We start from the raw sequence: 15,507 nt of genomic DNA on the forward strand, positions 1-15,507 counted from the left end.
TGCACCAGTGTTCTTTTTGTGCACAGCACCTTCCTGATGTACACATGCAGTTCTCTGCCCTACTAAAATTCCACGCAAAAATGAACCCTGATACAACTGCATGTACCATTAAGTCAAGCCTGTTTTTATATTGCACTGTTTTATCCACGCCCATGGTTTTCACACAAATAATGAATATCAGTACATATCAGAAGAAACGCAGAGGTCCTGAACAAATGTAGAGATCTCAGTCATGTGTTCCCTTTATAAAATAGCTGAGGACCTTAGATTCAGGTGGGTAGCCATGTTGGTCTGAAGCAACAGAACAAAGTTTGAGTCCAGCGGCATCTTTAAGACCAAAAAAGTTTAATTCTAGGTATAAGGTTTCGTGTGCACACACACTTCTTCAGATACATTGAAATAGACTTACATATAGGGGTGTGTGTGTGTGTGTGTGGGGAGGTTAGTTGCCATCTTGATTCTAGTGATCCCTTCCTGTAACTAACCCCCCACCTATATGTAGTGCTTGACAAAGTCTGTTTCAACGTATCTGAGGAAGTGTGCTTGCACACAAACCCTTATACCCAGAACTAAACTTCGTTGGTCTTAAAGGTGCCACAGGACTCAAACTTTGATATGAGGCCCTGTTATTCTGATTGTCACTGACCATTATTTATACCATATTCAGTGTCCCACAAAACCACTTGCAAACATGCCAGTGGCAACTGAATTTTTCAGGAATTTCTACATAAGGGAATCCCTAGATATGCAGAAAAATAATGGCTTGTAAGTTTAAAATGCAAACCAATGAGGACAGCGCATGCTCTCTTGGAATTGGAATACTGAGACCAGCTAAGAGTAACTTCAGGATGGGGAGAGAAGACAGGATGGGCTCAAGAGCTTAACAATGTATTGTACCCGGGAGAGGCAGATTTGGACTGGAGGGTAGAAATACTCATCTTTTGATCTCACTCCTCTGTGATTCCTGTCAAGCCTCCAACTGGCTGAATTATATTTTTAACTAGTTAAAACTGTATTATTATTTTTTAAAAAGAGAACAACTAAATTTGGGCTTAATTCTTGAAAGGAAACTCCAAACCTCAATCACCTTTTCACAGCCAACATTTGCCAATTCAAAATCCCAGGCATATCCATGCAGACATCATTTGTGACTGCAGCCAATTACAGAATCTACATAAACAGGTGCAGTCTTTGTGCTCAAGTTTGGGTTTCTACATTAGTCAGGCTATGTAAATATCAGTCTAGCAATTTTCTAGGAGCAGACAAAAGCCCCTTGGAAATAAAGAAAGAGGGCCAAGACCAACAGTTCTAGTAAAAACTGTATTGTGAAACTGAAGAGATTTTGAACAAACCCTGAAAACTGAAACATACAGCCTCATCAATGGGAATTGCTGGTTTTTTTCTTTAAAAAAGAAGAAATCCAGCCCTTGTAGATTAAGAGCCAGCAAGTGTTGGAAATACGATGCCAAACACAGAGACAATTTCTTGTGTTCTTGCTAGCTATCATCTTAGTACATTATTATGGTAATGATGATGCTCTGCTAAATGTAAAAGAAATTATGGCTGCAATCCACTGAAATAAATGGGACATTTCTGGGTAGATATGGTCAGAATCAGACTGTAATTCTTTCAGTAAAAGGAATATGGACTGTAAAATCCCCAGTTTTCAGAGACACCTAATGAAATGCACTATCATCTTGAGGCTGTCAAGTGATCCTGTAACAGTATTTATTGTTTTAGTACTCTCAACTGATGCACTGCTTGGTCAGAAGCTTTTCTGGGTGGCCCTCAGCTTAATTTGTCTCACAATGTTGCTGTGAGAATAAAATGAAATAAGGGTATATCTTAATCTCCCCCCCCCCTTCAATTTTCCAGTCTTTCACTAAAAGCTCTTGGACAGAGCAGGGAAGAAATCTAAATATTCTGAATATTTGTCAGGCAATTGTCAGGGCTGTGCAAAACCTGCCAAACAACAAAAAATAACAAAATAACTCAGTCATGGCACAGTGGCAGAGAGTGTGTTTTGCATGATCCAAGTTCAATCATTGGCATCTCTAGATAAAATACCTTTCTCCTCTGCCTGAGACCAACAGAGAACAGCAACAATACTGAGCTAACCGGATCCATGGTATGGCTTAATACAAGGAAGTTGCCCAAAATCTAAGCACAAGTTCCTTATTTGGCTAACTTTCATTTAACAAACCCATCCTGAATGCTTCTGCTTTGAAGTAGTCATAAAAAGATGACAGAATAACCAAAATCAAACCAATAAAGGCTGGTGTAAAATCCCATCTCCTGAGAAAATTCTGAAGGATCATATTATGCTAGGAGAAACCTCTCACTTATTTGTTTGCTTTCGGAAAATTTCAAAATTCATTTCCCCCCATACTTTTGTTGCATTGTTCAAGACTCGCCAGGTAGTTGTGTGGTTATGAAAACTAACATTTGAGCTGCCTGCTTTCCCACCTTTCCCAAACGAGCCAGTAGAATGCCTGCCACATCCCGAAGGCTCTGATTTCCTGTTTTCTTACTTTCAGAAAGCTGTACATGCAGATGGACATCCAGTTGGTCAGCATCTTTTCAACTACAGACTCTGTTCTCCTTAGCATAAGTTTGGGATTTTTAGAGGCAGAAGCATCGATGAGATCCACCAACAGGTCCTTCATGATGCTGGTGTAGTACTCCAGTTTCCCATGCAATGCAATGGTAAGCAAGGAGGCCAGGTTGCATCTGGAGGAAGAGTTAACAAACGGTTTTGAGATTGGTAGTGCAAGATGGAATTCATCAATCAACATTAACAGAAATTAAAACCATGGTAACATTCCAGATTGTTTTCACAAAGCCTCTCAAAAATGTTGAAGTTTCAAACCATTTGTCTCACAGCTGTGCATAATCACATTGTATTATGCCACCCTTAGATGGAAATGGATGCCAATGGTTAGAAGAAGAAAAAAGTAATCTGGCACTCTGTATGATAATAGAGAAGGTTAACACCTGCAAGTTGGAAAATGGCACAGCTCTGTTTTTTTAAAGAAATAAAACAACAGCACAAAGGCTTGATGTTCTAGGGGAACACATTTTGTTGTCTCTTCATATGCTAAGCCAATAGTTCAGATCTTCTCTGCATTAACCAGAATGCACACCCAATCAACTGTCTCGGCTTCCCCCCACCCCCGCCCCTTAGGCTCTCACCCTAATTGCCATTTTTGAACAATGTAATTCTTATGTCAGAATTAAGTAAACGTAATCTCTGTTTGGCTGACAACCAGCCAGTACTTGAATATTGTTCAATTTACACTTAACATGCTTTGGATGATGTTGTGGAGACTACTGTGTGATACGTTGCTGACTCTGGAGGAGTAAAATAGCTGCTAGTAAAGGTTCCCTTGCTCGAAAGCCAGTCGAGTCCGACTCTAGGGTTGTGGTGCTCATCTCCGTTTCAAAGCCGAAGAGCCAGCGCTGTCTGAAGACGTTTCAGTGGTCATGTGGCCGGCATGACTAAACACTAAGGCGCACGGAACGCTGTTACCTTCCCACCGAAGTGGTACCTGTTTATCTACTTGCAATTTCTTGCTTTCGAACTGCTAGGTTGGCAGGAGCTGGAACTAGAGATGGGAGCTCACTCTGTCATGCAGCAACTCGGGTCTTGAACTGCTGAACTACTGACCTTCCACATAGCTGCTAAAAGGACCTTAATTTCTGCATCTACATTGTAATGCACAGAGGATGCAGGAGCATGGTTTCTCTGTATTGCAGAGGCTTAGAGACAATCGTACTCTCCAGGGAAATAAAAAACATATCGTTTTCCTGCCAGTTCAAGGATTGGAGAAGTATGCAAAAGGAAAACCCTATACCCTCTCCTGATGGAAATGCAGCACAATTTGCTTCTAAAGTGCAGAAATCATGCAAAATATATAGGGAATGAGGTGTAAAAATGCAATGTTTTCTGATATTTTTTGGGAACAAGAGTGTCTTCATTTATGTCTATACCAAATTTTAGCTTTATATGAATTGCATAAATATGTTCCTTAACGATTTTGATACTCCTGTTTATATATCTATGAACATTTACTTTGGACATCAAATTCTTAGCCAGCACTAAGGAGCTCAAGAAGTACTGTCAGAACAGGTTAGCTACTCCCCCTCTGAAATAAGGAGTTGCTCAGAGTTGATTTTAAAACATCTGGAAGCACTCATTTATTGATAAGCAAAGATATCCGGTTCAGAAACATAAAGGGCAAAACCAAGTAAAACCTTTTGTGTTTATTAAGGACTATGTGCTTTCCAGTGCCAAAAATCAGGGCATAATTTATTCAGGTTTGTGGAGCAGAAGAAAGACATAGACAGCTTCGACTGATCATAAGCCATCTAAAGTCACTGTAAAATCTCAGGAATGTCTTACCTGTCTCTAACAGCAAAATCTTTCTGTTGCTCAAGAGCATGGACGAACACAATGAGAAAGTGCTTGTTATTGAGTAAGGTGGAAAACAATGCAATTCCCTCTTCCATATTTGGTCTGCAATTCTCAGGAATCTGCAACAAAACCAGCAATTTGGATCAGAATAACAAGCCTTGTAGGTGTCTGTTGCTCCTACCTTGAATGGTCCAATCTATTTTAAACTAGTACACATCATGTTAAGTAGGTGCTAGAAAGATGCCTAATTTATTTTAAGCAATAATAAGAATATTATTTTATTACTTCTTTATTTGAACTTTATCTATATCACCTTTCTACCTGAAGGCCTTCACTGGTGCACAGCAATAACCATTCTTTTTATAGGTAGGTAAAAATCATTTTTTAAAATAAAGTATTTAAATATAAAGCACTTTAGTATGTACACAAGGAAAAATATGATGGCATTAACCTTTTATGAGAATGATTGCGAGTGACCTCAAATTCTACCATAGTAAACCACTCCCAAGTCAAAACAACAACTTTTTAAAGAAAGCTAGTTTCCTTGAGACCTGGTATCCTACCGATCCACTGAACAAAATTTGCAGCCTTCTTCCTAATTTTGTGGTTTTTCTGTTGAAGGAAGCGCCACTTAAGTTGTAGGAAGGCTCATTACCCTGGAAGAACCTCTTCCAGCCTAAGCTAGGATAAATGCCAATAGCAACAGACTGTAATAGATCAGTAGTCCATATTATCCGCAGCCTTTTTTCAAAAGAAAGGGAGCAACAGTAGTACTACCGACTGGCAGTACTACTACCTTTTACAGTTCTGCAGGGCCTGCAAGATGGAGCTCTTCCACCAGGCATTCAATTAGGAGTCGCCACCCCACTACCACCAACATCGGTGGCTATGGATTGGCCCTGGCCTGGAGAATGTGCCGCACTACTGCGCAATGCCAAAGACCATGGAATTAGAAACATTGGTTGTATGTTATACAATAGGCTATTTGAACTACTGATAGACGATCATCAGCACTAGCACTTGTTTATTGGATTGTTTTAAATGTTTTGGAATGGTACCGGGTACCAATGCTCCCTCTAAGCTGTGGAGTCTTGTGAGCAAAAATTCAACTTTATGAGCTACTGGCATTAAAGTTGTGAGCGAGCAATTTGGCTTCTGCATAAATCAGTTTGCTCCGGAGCCATCCTTCCTGAGCTAAGACAGAAGTGTGTGAGTCGGAGGCTAAAAAACTGTGAGCTAGCTCACACTAACTCAGCTTAGAGGGAACACTGCTGGGTACCAATTCTGTAAGCCGCCCTGAGCCCACTTGTGGGGAGGGCAGGGTATAAATAGAATAAAATAAATAAATAAATACCTGCCAATCAATGCTCCCTTTAAGCTGTGGATTCTTGTGAGCAAAAATTCTACTTTGTGAGCTACTGGCATTAAAGTGAGCAAGCGATTTGGCTACTGCATGAATTAGTTTGCTCCGGAGCCCTCCTTCCTGAGCTAAGACAAAAATGTATGAACTGGAGGCTACAAATTGTGAGCTAGCTCACACTAGCTCAGCCTAGAGGGAACACTGCTGCCAATCATATGGAAAACTGGGGCACGTTATGGCTGTCAAGTGAGAAGAAAGTATGCGATCGGGGGGGGGGGGGGGGGCGGCTCACAGTGCCTCCTGTAGTCATCTGTACTTTAGTCTCAATTCTCTCATTGAGGATAACAGTTTTTGACATGGTGGATAAACCACTTGGACTTGAAAGAAGTTAAGAGGTACAAACTACATATTAACTGAATGCATGCGAATTGAACGCAAACATTTTTATTCTACTGCCTTTACCAGCAGTTTTACTTTTTCTACAGCTTTCTGCATGAAACAAGGAACTGGAATCAGTTGCTTCTACTCCCCGGAGCTGAATTTCATCTTTCCCTTTCAATAATTACATGAAATCTGTGTAGCCTCGTATGCATTTAGTCTTCAATCAATACAAAAAAATAATACAAAATATTAAAATAATACACACAACAAAATAATAATACATCTTATGCATTTAGTGTTTAATCAATACAACAAAATAATACAAAACAATACATCAATACAACAAAACAACACAACTAAATAATACAGGAGACATAATCATCCGTAAATTGGATTCATGTTTGTATTACTTACTTTCCATTCCCCCAACAGTAACGGGTGAGTTTCTTGGATCTGAGATCCCATCTGTGAATAAAGGTGCTGGGAAGGCAAAATGTAACGCTCCTCATAGAGAGAAGAACACTGAAAAACAAAACAAAATTCAAATCATATTTTGTTGTTTAGCAAGAAAGGAGCCAAGATTGAATTAATTATATCTTATTTATGTATTAATTCAATTTATACCCCGTCCTCCCCGCTGAGGCAGGCCTACATAAAAATAAATGCATAAATACAGTTGAAATTATCATAAAATCATCTAAAGACAATTCAATTATAAAACAATTCAATATCGTAAGGTGACAGCGGTATCTCTTAATTGCTTAACAATGTCGGTGCCATATGAATGCATTCAAGATCTAGCTAAATGTTCCCTATACCAACAAAGCATCATTGGCCTTTTATGCTTGGGTGTTTTGTCTCACTTTCACTGTGCATGTCTGTCAGGTTTTCCTTTTTTTCTGCATTGTTTTTCCTTCCTTCAGTTCCTCAGTTCACTTTCTGTTCACTGTTTCCCTGGGCTTTCTGAGAGTGCTTTCGTGCCAGTCTTTCCCTTGCTTCGCTTCCAAGCCAAAGGTGCTTAAAAAGCATACAAATTCCCTTGGATTCCCCCCTGCCCTTTTCCTGCCCCTCACAGGCTACTCCAATGCCCACATTCAGGTTGTTCCACCTACTCTGTACCTTCTGCCATTCATCGGTGTGTCCCTCGCTGTTTTACATTAAACATTTTTTTACAAGCAGCATGAGTTTAGCAATATGAGATTATCACTAGTCTCATTGTTGTTGTTCAGTTGCACAGTCGAGTCCGACTCCTCGCGACCCCATGGACCAGATCATGCCAGGCCTTCCTGTCTTCCGCCGTCCTCTGAAGTTTGCTCAATTTCATGTTCGTTGCATCTATGACACTGTCTAACCATCTCATCCTTTGCCGTCCCCGTCTTCTTTGACCTTCAATCTTTCCCAGCATCAGGGTCTTCTCCAGTGAGTGCTCCCTTCTCATTTGGTGGCCAAAGTATTTGAGCTTCAGCTTCAGTATCTGGCCTTCCAGGGAACAGTCAGGGTTGATTTCTTTTAGGATGGACTGATTTGATCTCCTTGCAGTCCAGGGGACTCTCAAGAGTCTTCTCCAGCACCATAGTTCAAAAGAATCTACTCTTTGGCGCTTGGCCTTCCTTATAGTCCAACTCTCGCAGCCATACAGTACTACTGTATGTAAAAAATGACTCCTGGCTGGGCTGCCCTCTCCTGCCACCCAGTTTAAACCAGGTGGAGAGAAGCAGCAGCACAGGCACAGCGAGCCTGGCTGGGATGCCCTCTCCTGCCACCCGGTTTAAACCCGGCAGCGGGAGAAGGCAGTGCAGAGCTGTGCCTGTGGGGAGCCATCAGCTCCCTGTTTGTTCACATGCTGTGAAGTTCGTTTCTTGGTGGCCTTAGGGTGGGGCAGTCACATTCAATGATGATAGAGCTCCTCCCTGGAGGCAGTAAAGATTGTTAATTTTGTTTAATGACTCCTAGTGGAAGGGGCTTCTCTCTTAGTCTCCCAGACCAGTTCATGAGCTGTGTAGCTCCCCACAACTACAAAAAACATATTAACTCTAACAGCCAACAATTAAAATGAAACAGTAAGAAAGCAGGAGAAACAACAAAAGGCCATGCTACAAGATTGCCCCTCTGGGACTCTTGAGTGTAGGAAGCAACTGACCGCCTTACCCTAGAACCACAGAGAAAGGAATATCATGGTAAGTGAACAAACTTTCCATTCTCTGGTAGTCCAGTGTGGGGCAGTCACAACCAATGGGATGTACAAAAGCAGTGTACTACAGGTCAGGCCACTTGATATCTAAACTGTCAGAGCTTGTTGGATGATTCTTCTCCTAAAGGAGGCATCAGCAGACACTTCCTTGTCAATGTGCCAGTGCCAGGAGAAAGTATGCACTGACTTCCACGTAGCTGCCTCACAGACCATCTCTAAGGAAGGAAATGCCCTGTATGCTGCAGAGGTAGCCTTCCTCCTAAGGGAATGAGCCATAACCCCCACCAGGTTTCCAGCCCCCTGGGTTTATAGGCCAGAGCAACACAACCCCTCAGCCATCTTCCCTGGGTGGACATCAAAACCCTGGAACCAACAGAGAACTTTTTGAAAGTGACAGAGCATCAGATTTCCTCACAGCCTTAGTTCTATCAATATAAGAACCCAGGGCCTTCCCAACATCCAGGCAATGCCACTCTCTTTCCTGCGAATGTTTGGGATTAGGGCAAAACAATATCCTCTGATGTTTGAAAGCAGGAGTTGACTTTGGAACTCAAGTATGGGTCCGTCTTCAGCATTCCCTTATCATTGTGGAATTTATCCACAGAAAGAACATGAAGCTCCAAAATCCTACAGCTGAGGTGATTCCCAATAAAAAGACAATTTTGAAACTGAGCTTCTTCAAGGGACGTGGCCTAAGTATTCAAACTCCCTGTGGGAAACCTATGAGTAACTGCCATCCCTCTGAGGAACCTCTTGATGTGGGGATGGGAAAAGAAATCTTGCTTTCTTATCCCCCGCCACTGCACAAATGGCTGCCACCTGTTGTTTGAGGGTACAGGTACAGTTGCTCAAGCCCTTGTCTAGCCCAGCTTGGAGAAAACCCAAAATATCTGTGACGTCCCCTGAGGTGGCCAACAGCCTTCTCCCCACACCAGGACCAGAAGACTTGCCAGGTGTTATTGTACACTTATTGAACTTTCTTCTGGAAGCTGCCAGGGTCTGTTTCCCTAAACTACTGTCACTTAGCCTCCAGGCTGTCAGCTTAAACAGGTCTGACTAGGGATGTTGAGAGAGAAGATCTTTCCTACTCAGGAGTCACCATGAGGGCCAGGAGTACCACCAGGAGTACCACCAAATCAGATCCTGGAACCATGCTCGACAAGGCAAGAATGTTGGTATCAGAATGTTAGCTTTGAGCTCCACCACCCTCTTCTGGAGAAGATGCAGTGGTGGAAAGGCATACAACTATTGGTCCAGCCTAGGCTTACCAAGTACTTACCTTGAATCAGCGGGGGACACATATGTCTTGTCAGGAACATTCCCGCACGGAAAACAAACATGCCGCACCATGCCGTTGCCCAGACGTGACGCCAGCACGCTGGGCATTTAGCTGGGCGACGCTCTGGCAATGGAGCTGGAAACTCGATGGTACTTCTGACTGAAGCACAAAGAGTATGCAGCCCTCCTCCCCTCCTAGGGAGAGAACCTTGAGGAAGGGCTCATCTCTAAAGGACAACCCAATCCTGGCTCCCAGCAACAGCAGAAAGATAACCCCCTGGAGAGGCCCTCAAATAAGCTGGGAGTGGGAGCAGAAAAAAGACCAGGGAGAAAAGGAGTCACTGCACTCTTTTACAAGTGCAGTTAACAACCGGTCTGTCTTCTAGCCAGAAAGGGTTGAAACTGGGAGACTTAAGGAGAAGCCTCTCCTACTAGGAGTCATAAAAAGGGTTAATGACCCTGACTGCCTCCAGGGAGAAGCTTCTTTCGTACTGGTTTTGACTGCCCCACCTTGGGCTACTGGAGAAGGGGGGGGAAAGAAAGTCAGAGAAATTTTGAACAAACAAGGTTGGAGATAATAACACTTAGCATTTGTATAGCATCTTCAGTGTTTAAAGCTTCTGTTATCACAATAATCTTCATAATAGCTTTATGTTACCCACCTCACAAGAAAACAGCTGCTACTGGGGAACAAAAAATAGGCAAGTCGTAGAATGTTGAAGTGGCACCCTAAGGCCACCAGAAACCCTGCTCAAGCCCCGTTTGGCTTTTGGTTTTCACCAGACACTGCCTAGACATTTGAGTGTTTTTCCCGACAACTACTAGAAATCTGCTCTCTAAAAATAAAATCTAAGATTGTCAAATTGCCAATTTTTTGTGCAATGTACCAGATTCAGTGGATGTGCTGAAAATTTCCACCCATTCTTTTAACCCTGAATTGTCTACAATCTTATCTAGGCAGAGGCCATAGTGGAATGAATGGAATATTCTGCAAAAAAAGAAGGGGAGCCTCTACCACGATCAATAAAACAGCTGTTTCTGAAGGAATACAGCAATTAATTCAGCAAGACAGTAAATGTAAGGCAGTAAGAAGATTTTTTTAAAAAAACAGAGTTGCATTTGGTATCATATTAATGACTGGATTCAGGTTGACAGATTGGAACTGGATCTGCTCAGGGGAAAGACCTGCACCTGTGAGAAGTCTCCCAGGGTGCTGTAAGGGTAGTGAATGCTATTTATTTCTCCTAAGAAAGTTCCTTACAACAACTTCAAGCATTGTTATAGTCACGTCTTTGCAATGTATGGATCTAAAAACAGACATGGTTGAACAGGATGTCCAGATGTGATTTGACTCAGCTGAAGTTTGAATGAAAAGTTGACCCCAGTGGCAGAGTTCCTGAAGCAAATCCCAGTGCAAAACCAATCATCTTCTTCCTGGAAAACTGAAGATGCTGACTGGTGTAGTGTATGAATCAACATAACTGGTAAGAACAAGTTCGAGAACAGAGAGAAAAATCTTTTACAAAAATCTTAAAAAAGAAAGATGGAACAGAGACAAATAGGAATCTGGAAATAAAAACAATAATTGAGGACTTTGATAAAAATCTTTATGGAAAATCAGAGACAACTGTGGATCAGATAATGAAGTATTTGGAAATACACCAACCTAAAAAATTCTCAAAAGAATATAAGGAGATATTAAATCAAAGAATATCGATGATGGAAGTTGTAGAGGCACTCAAAAGAAAGAATAGAGGTAAAGCTCCTGCACTGGATGGATTACCGATAGAATTTTACCTTGTTTTTGAGGAACAATTAACTTCAATCTTGAAGGATATCTGCAACAATGTATTAATGGGCGGGAAAATCCCAGATACATGGAAAGAAGCAATTATCTCTCTGATCCACAAACAAAACTCAGATAAGAAGGAGATAAAGAACTATAGACCAATTTCATTATTGAATGTGGTCTATAAAATGTTTGCATCTATTATTGCGGAGAGATTAAAAAAAGTGTTGGCCAAAACGATACATAAAGACCAAGCTGGATTTTTGCCTAAAAGACAAATGAGAAATAACTTGAGATGTGTCATTGATATCCTGGAGTACTACGAACTGCATCATCAAAAGCAGTTGGCTTTAATTTTTTTGGATGCAGAGAAGGCGTTTGATAATGTCAATTGGACTTTTATCTTGGATGCATTGAGAGAGGCAGAGGCTGGAGAAAACTTTATAACAATGATACAAGCAATATATACAAAGCAAAATGCAGCAGTAATGGTCAAAGGAGAAATAACAAAAAAAATTGAAATACGAAAAGGAACAAGGCAGGGCTGCCCCCTCTCACCACTATTGTTTATCTTTGCATTAGAGATTTTGAATGACGAAATTAGAAGAGAAACTAAGATTAAAGGATTTAAAATCAAAAAAGAAGAATTTAAACTGTTGGTTTTTGCAGATGATTTAGTATTTATACTTGAGAATCCCGACACTTCGGCTGTTACGTTAAAGGAGAAAATACAAGAGTACGGACTGGTAGCAGGTCTGAAAATAAATGCGGAAAAGACTAAAATTTTAACTAAAAATATGGACCAAAACCGGAAAACACATCTACAAGAAATCACGAGCTTTCAAATAACTGATAAAATAAAATATTTGGGAATAAACTTGACTAATAAGTGTGTATGAAAATAATTACAAAGAGCTTTTTAAAACAATTAAGTTAGATTTGGAAAAATGGAAAAATCTACATATATCTTTTATGGGAAGAATTACACTAATTAAAATGAACGTTTTGCCTAGGTGGATATTCTTATTTCAAACAATTCCCATACTTCAGAATCAAAAGCTCTTTAAGGAGTTGGATCAAATGATTTCAAAATCTGTATGGCAGGGAAAGCGATCAAGAATAAGACTGAAGGCTTTACAAGATATTAAAGAAAGAGGAGGCTTAGGCATTCCAAATTGATTATTACACTACAGATCAGCAAGCGCTCGTCTGGATAAAATAATGGATTACGCTAGAGGATAAGAGAACACTGGAACTTGAAGGACATGATCTATTACTAGGGTGGCATGCTTTTCTGTGGTATGAAAAAGCTTTAACACAGAAATATTTTAAGCAACATTGGCTACGAGCAGCACTTTTGAAAGTTTGGGATTTTATCTTTAAAAGATTTTATAGCAAAAACTCTAGACTTATTGCACCACTTGAGGCTTTTACTTTATCGAATATACATGAGGGGGAAGAATTAATAAGATACCAGGATATTTTGGACAACAAAAATTTAATGAATATACCAGACGTTCTATCATGGTGGCGCAAAATGCAACTGGAATCCAGGTACAATAAAGATTAAAAATTAGGCTTTTATGAAGATTTAACAGACATGGAAATTTTTTTGACCTCGATGGACTCTAAGTTGATTGAAAGAACTTATGTCTTTTTACTTAATGATATGATGTATGATGAGACTGTTAAACCAAATATGATCTTATGGGCACAGAATGTAAGCCATAATATTGAATTAGAACAATGGGAACAAATATGGAAAGAAAACATTAAGATAGCGAAAGCTATTGCATTTAAAGAGAATATGTATAAGATGTTTTACAGATGGTATATAACACCTGATAGAATAGCTAAAGGGAATAGTAAGTCTTCAAATAAATGTTGGAAGTGTTTATCTAGTACAGAATCCTTTTATCATATGGGGTGGCATTGTGATGTAACTAAGAGATACTGGAGAGGGATTCATGCAATAATGCAGAAGATAGTGGGATGTACAATTCCATTTACGCCCGAAGTAATGCTTCTGGGTATACTACCTAAAGACTTTGAAAAAAGCAACAGATATTTATCTACTTTACTACAGCGGCAAGAATGCTATATGCCAAATATTGGAAGGCACAAGATGTACCAAAAAAGAAGGAATATATACAAAAACTGATGGAAACAGTGGAAAGTGATAAACTTTGTTGATAAGAGGATCCACAAACTATACATTCCAGAACACATGGAGGTGCTTCTATAATTGATATAATAGTGCAAATGAGTGTAACCTAAAAATGTAATCCCCAGAGCAAAGTAGGGGTCAGAACACTGAGATAGCAGGTACAGATGTTGGTTTTAAGATACAAATGTGAGCTCATAGAAAATAATGCTACATGATATTGTATTAGACAGAGAATATCTAAGAGGCAATTATTGGAAACACAAGCATTTGATACCCCTGTTTGTGTTATATGTGTGTATATTTGGTTTGTGTGGTATGAAAAAAGCAAATAAAATTCTACCCTTTGAGGGCAGATTTAAAAAAAAACCAAAAACATCTGGTAAGAACATTTGCTTATGAAACATCTGAGAAACAATAACTGATGTGTAATGGTCTAGTTTTGTACTGGTTTGAACTGAAGAGGCCACATCAGTGGGGACTCAAACGTGACCATGGTATGCTTCCACTTACAGGATAAGAATCAAAGTTGGAAAGAGGTGTTGTTTTTTTGAGGCTTAAGTTTACCATTTGTCATTATTACAGGGAAGTTGTATAATACTTCACTAGAAACATTTAGTGAAAGAAACAATAAAAATTAGAACAAGTATAAAGAAAACCATATAATTAAAAAAAACCCCTCAAGGTGTGCCATGCAGTCTTACTTTGGGAAAGAAAGTTCGGGTCACGAAATACTTGTACTCCAAGAATGGGATTCCCTGGCTGCGGTTTAACTCCTTGGTCAGGTCTGTCATATCTGTCTGGAGCTCAGCAAAACCTGGTTCAAAGAAAACACAAGAGAAGCAAATAGTCACTTTCATGCATTGAATTAATTGGTCTCTATTTCACCACAATAATAAGTAGTGGCGATACTTAATTTTCAACAAACCCTGCATACAAATGATCACCAATGATGGAGAATTCTGTTATACAGATAGTTTTATGTTGTTCATGGCCAATGGTTTGTTTTTAATGGTTTGTTTTTATATTATTACATTGTTTTACTTGTAAGCCGCCTTAAGCAGACATCTGAATAGGCATTACAGAAATATCCTAAATAAATAAATGGAACCCCAGCATCCTGGCTCAAGACTCCCAGAATCTAAACCTGGAATTCTTTGTTTATCAATTTATAATTTTCAATGCCAGCAGCCTGGAAGCTTGCAATTTCCCCAGACACATGCAGTAAATTGTTGTTATAGAAAAATTATTTGAACTGCTAGATTCCTACTCACTACTTTGTGATTTGCCTACTTCATTACTACACAAACCTCCAAAATAATACCATGGGAATTTTAGTTACAAAATGAGAATGCAGCTTCACTTTTGTTAACAGTAATAATACCATTTTGCAATACCAAAGCTAGTTATCTCAGACATAGGACTCAGGGCTCAGTACGTCTATAACAATGACTGTAAGGGATGTTTTAGGATTGCAAAACTTCTCTTAGAATGTTCAGAGGACAAATTTCTCTGCTATTCATGTTCACAGATTTCTTCAGCTTCCTAAATTATAAATAATTACCTTTGCGGATTTCTTCCCGGATCTGGGACTCCATCTCTTCCATCTGCAGCAGAGTTTTCTGCCAATAACGCTCTGCCCTGCGGCTCTTGGTGCAAAACACAAAAAGGGCTAGAGAAATGAAAGGAAAAATGGCCCAAAGCCAAGAGCCGAAATGATAAGGATAGCGATCTTTATATACATTCTCATTAAGATAGCCCATGCTTTAACACCATTTTGCTTAGCACATAATACAGTCCCACTCAGCAGCGAGAACTAATGCTCAATAAACATGGGCCAATCGGCACTACAACCAATACAGCAAGAAAGCATTATGAGTCAGTGCTTTGGATCAAGGATTGCTACCTAAGGGTTAGAATGGCCCAGTTA

At 40.0% G+C, this 15,507-nt stretch overlaps 1 protein-coding gene across 1 annotated transcript in view; it reads right to left on the reverse strand.

The window, feature by feature from the left end:
- PLXND1 (plexin D1) overlaps positions 1-15,507 on the reverse strand; it is a 212,728-nt gene that overhangs the window by 51,536 nt on the left and 145,685 nt on the right. Inside the window, exons 23-27 of the mRNA XM_015425233.1 lie at positions 15,142-15,249; positions 14,282-14,394; positions 6,570-6,677; positions 4,403-4,533; positions 2,532-2,730 (exon numbers count right to left, since the gene is read on the reverse strand). Coding sequence (XP_015280719.1) covers positions 2,532-2,730; positions 4,403-4,533; positions 6,570-6,677; positions 14,282-14,394; positions 15,142-15,249 — 659 coding nt within the window. The remainder of the gene's footprint in view (positions 1-2,531; positions 2,731-4,402; positions 4,534-6,569; positions 6,678-14,281; positions 14,395-15,141; positions 15,250-15,507) is intronic.

This window comes from Gekko japonicus, unplaced genomic scaffold, assembly GCF_001447785.1.
Source record: "Gekko japonicus isolate JY-2015 unplaced genomic scaffold, Gekko_japonicus_V1.1 scaffold2, whole genome shotgun sequence".
Taxonomy (NCBI): domain Eukaryota; kingdom Metazoa; phylum Chordata; class Lepidosauria; order Squamata; family Gekkonidae; genus Gekko; species Gekko japonicus.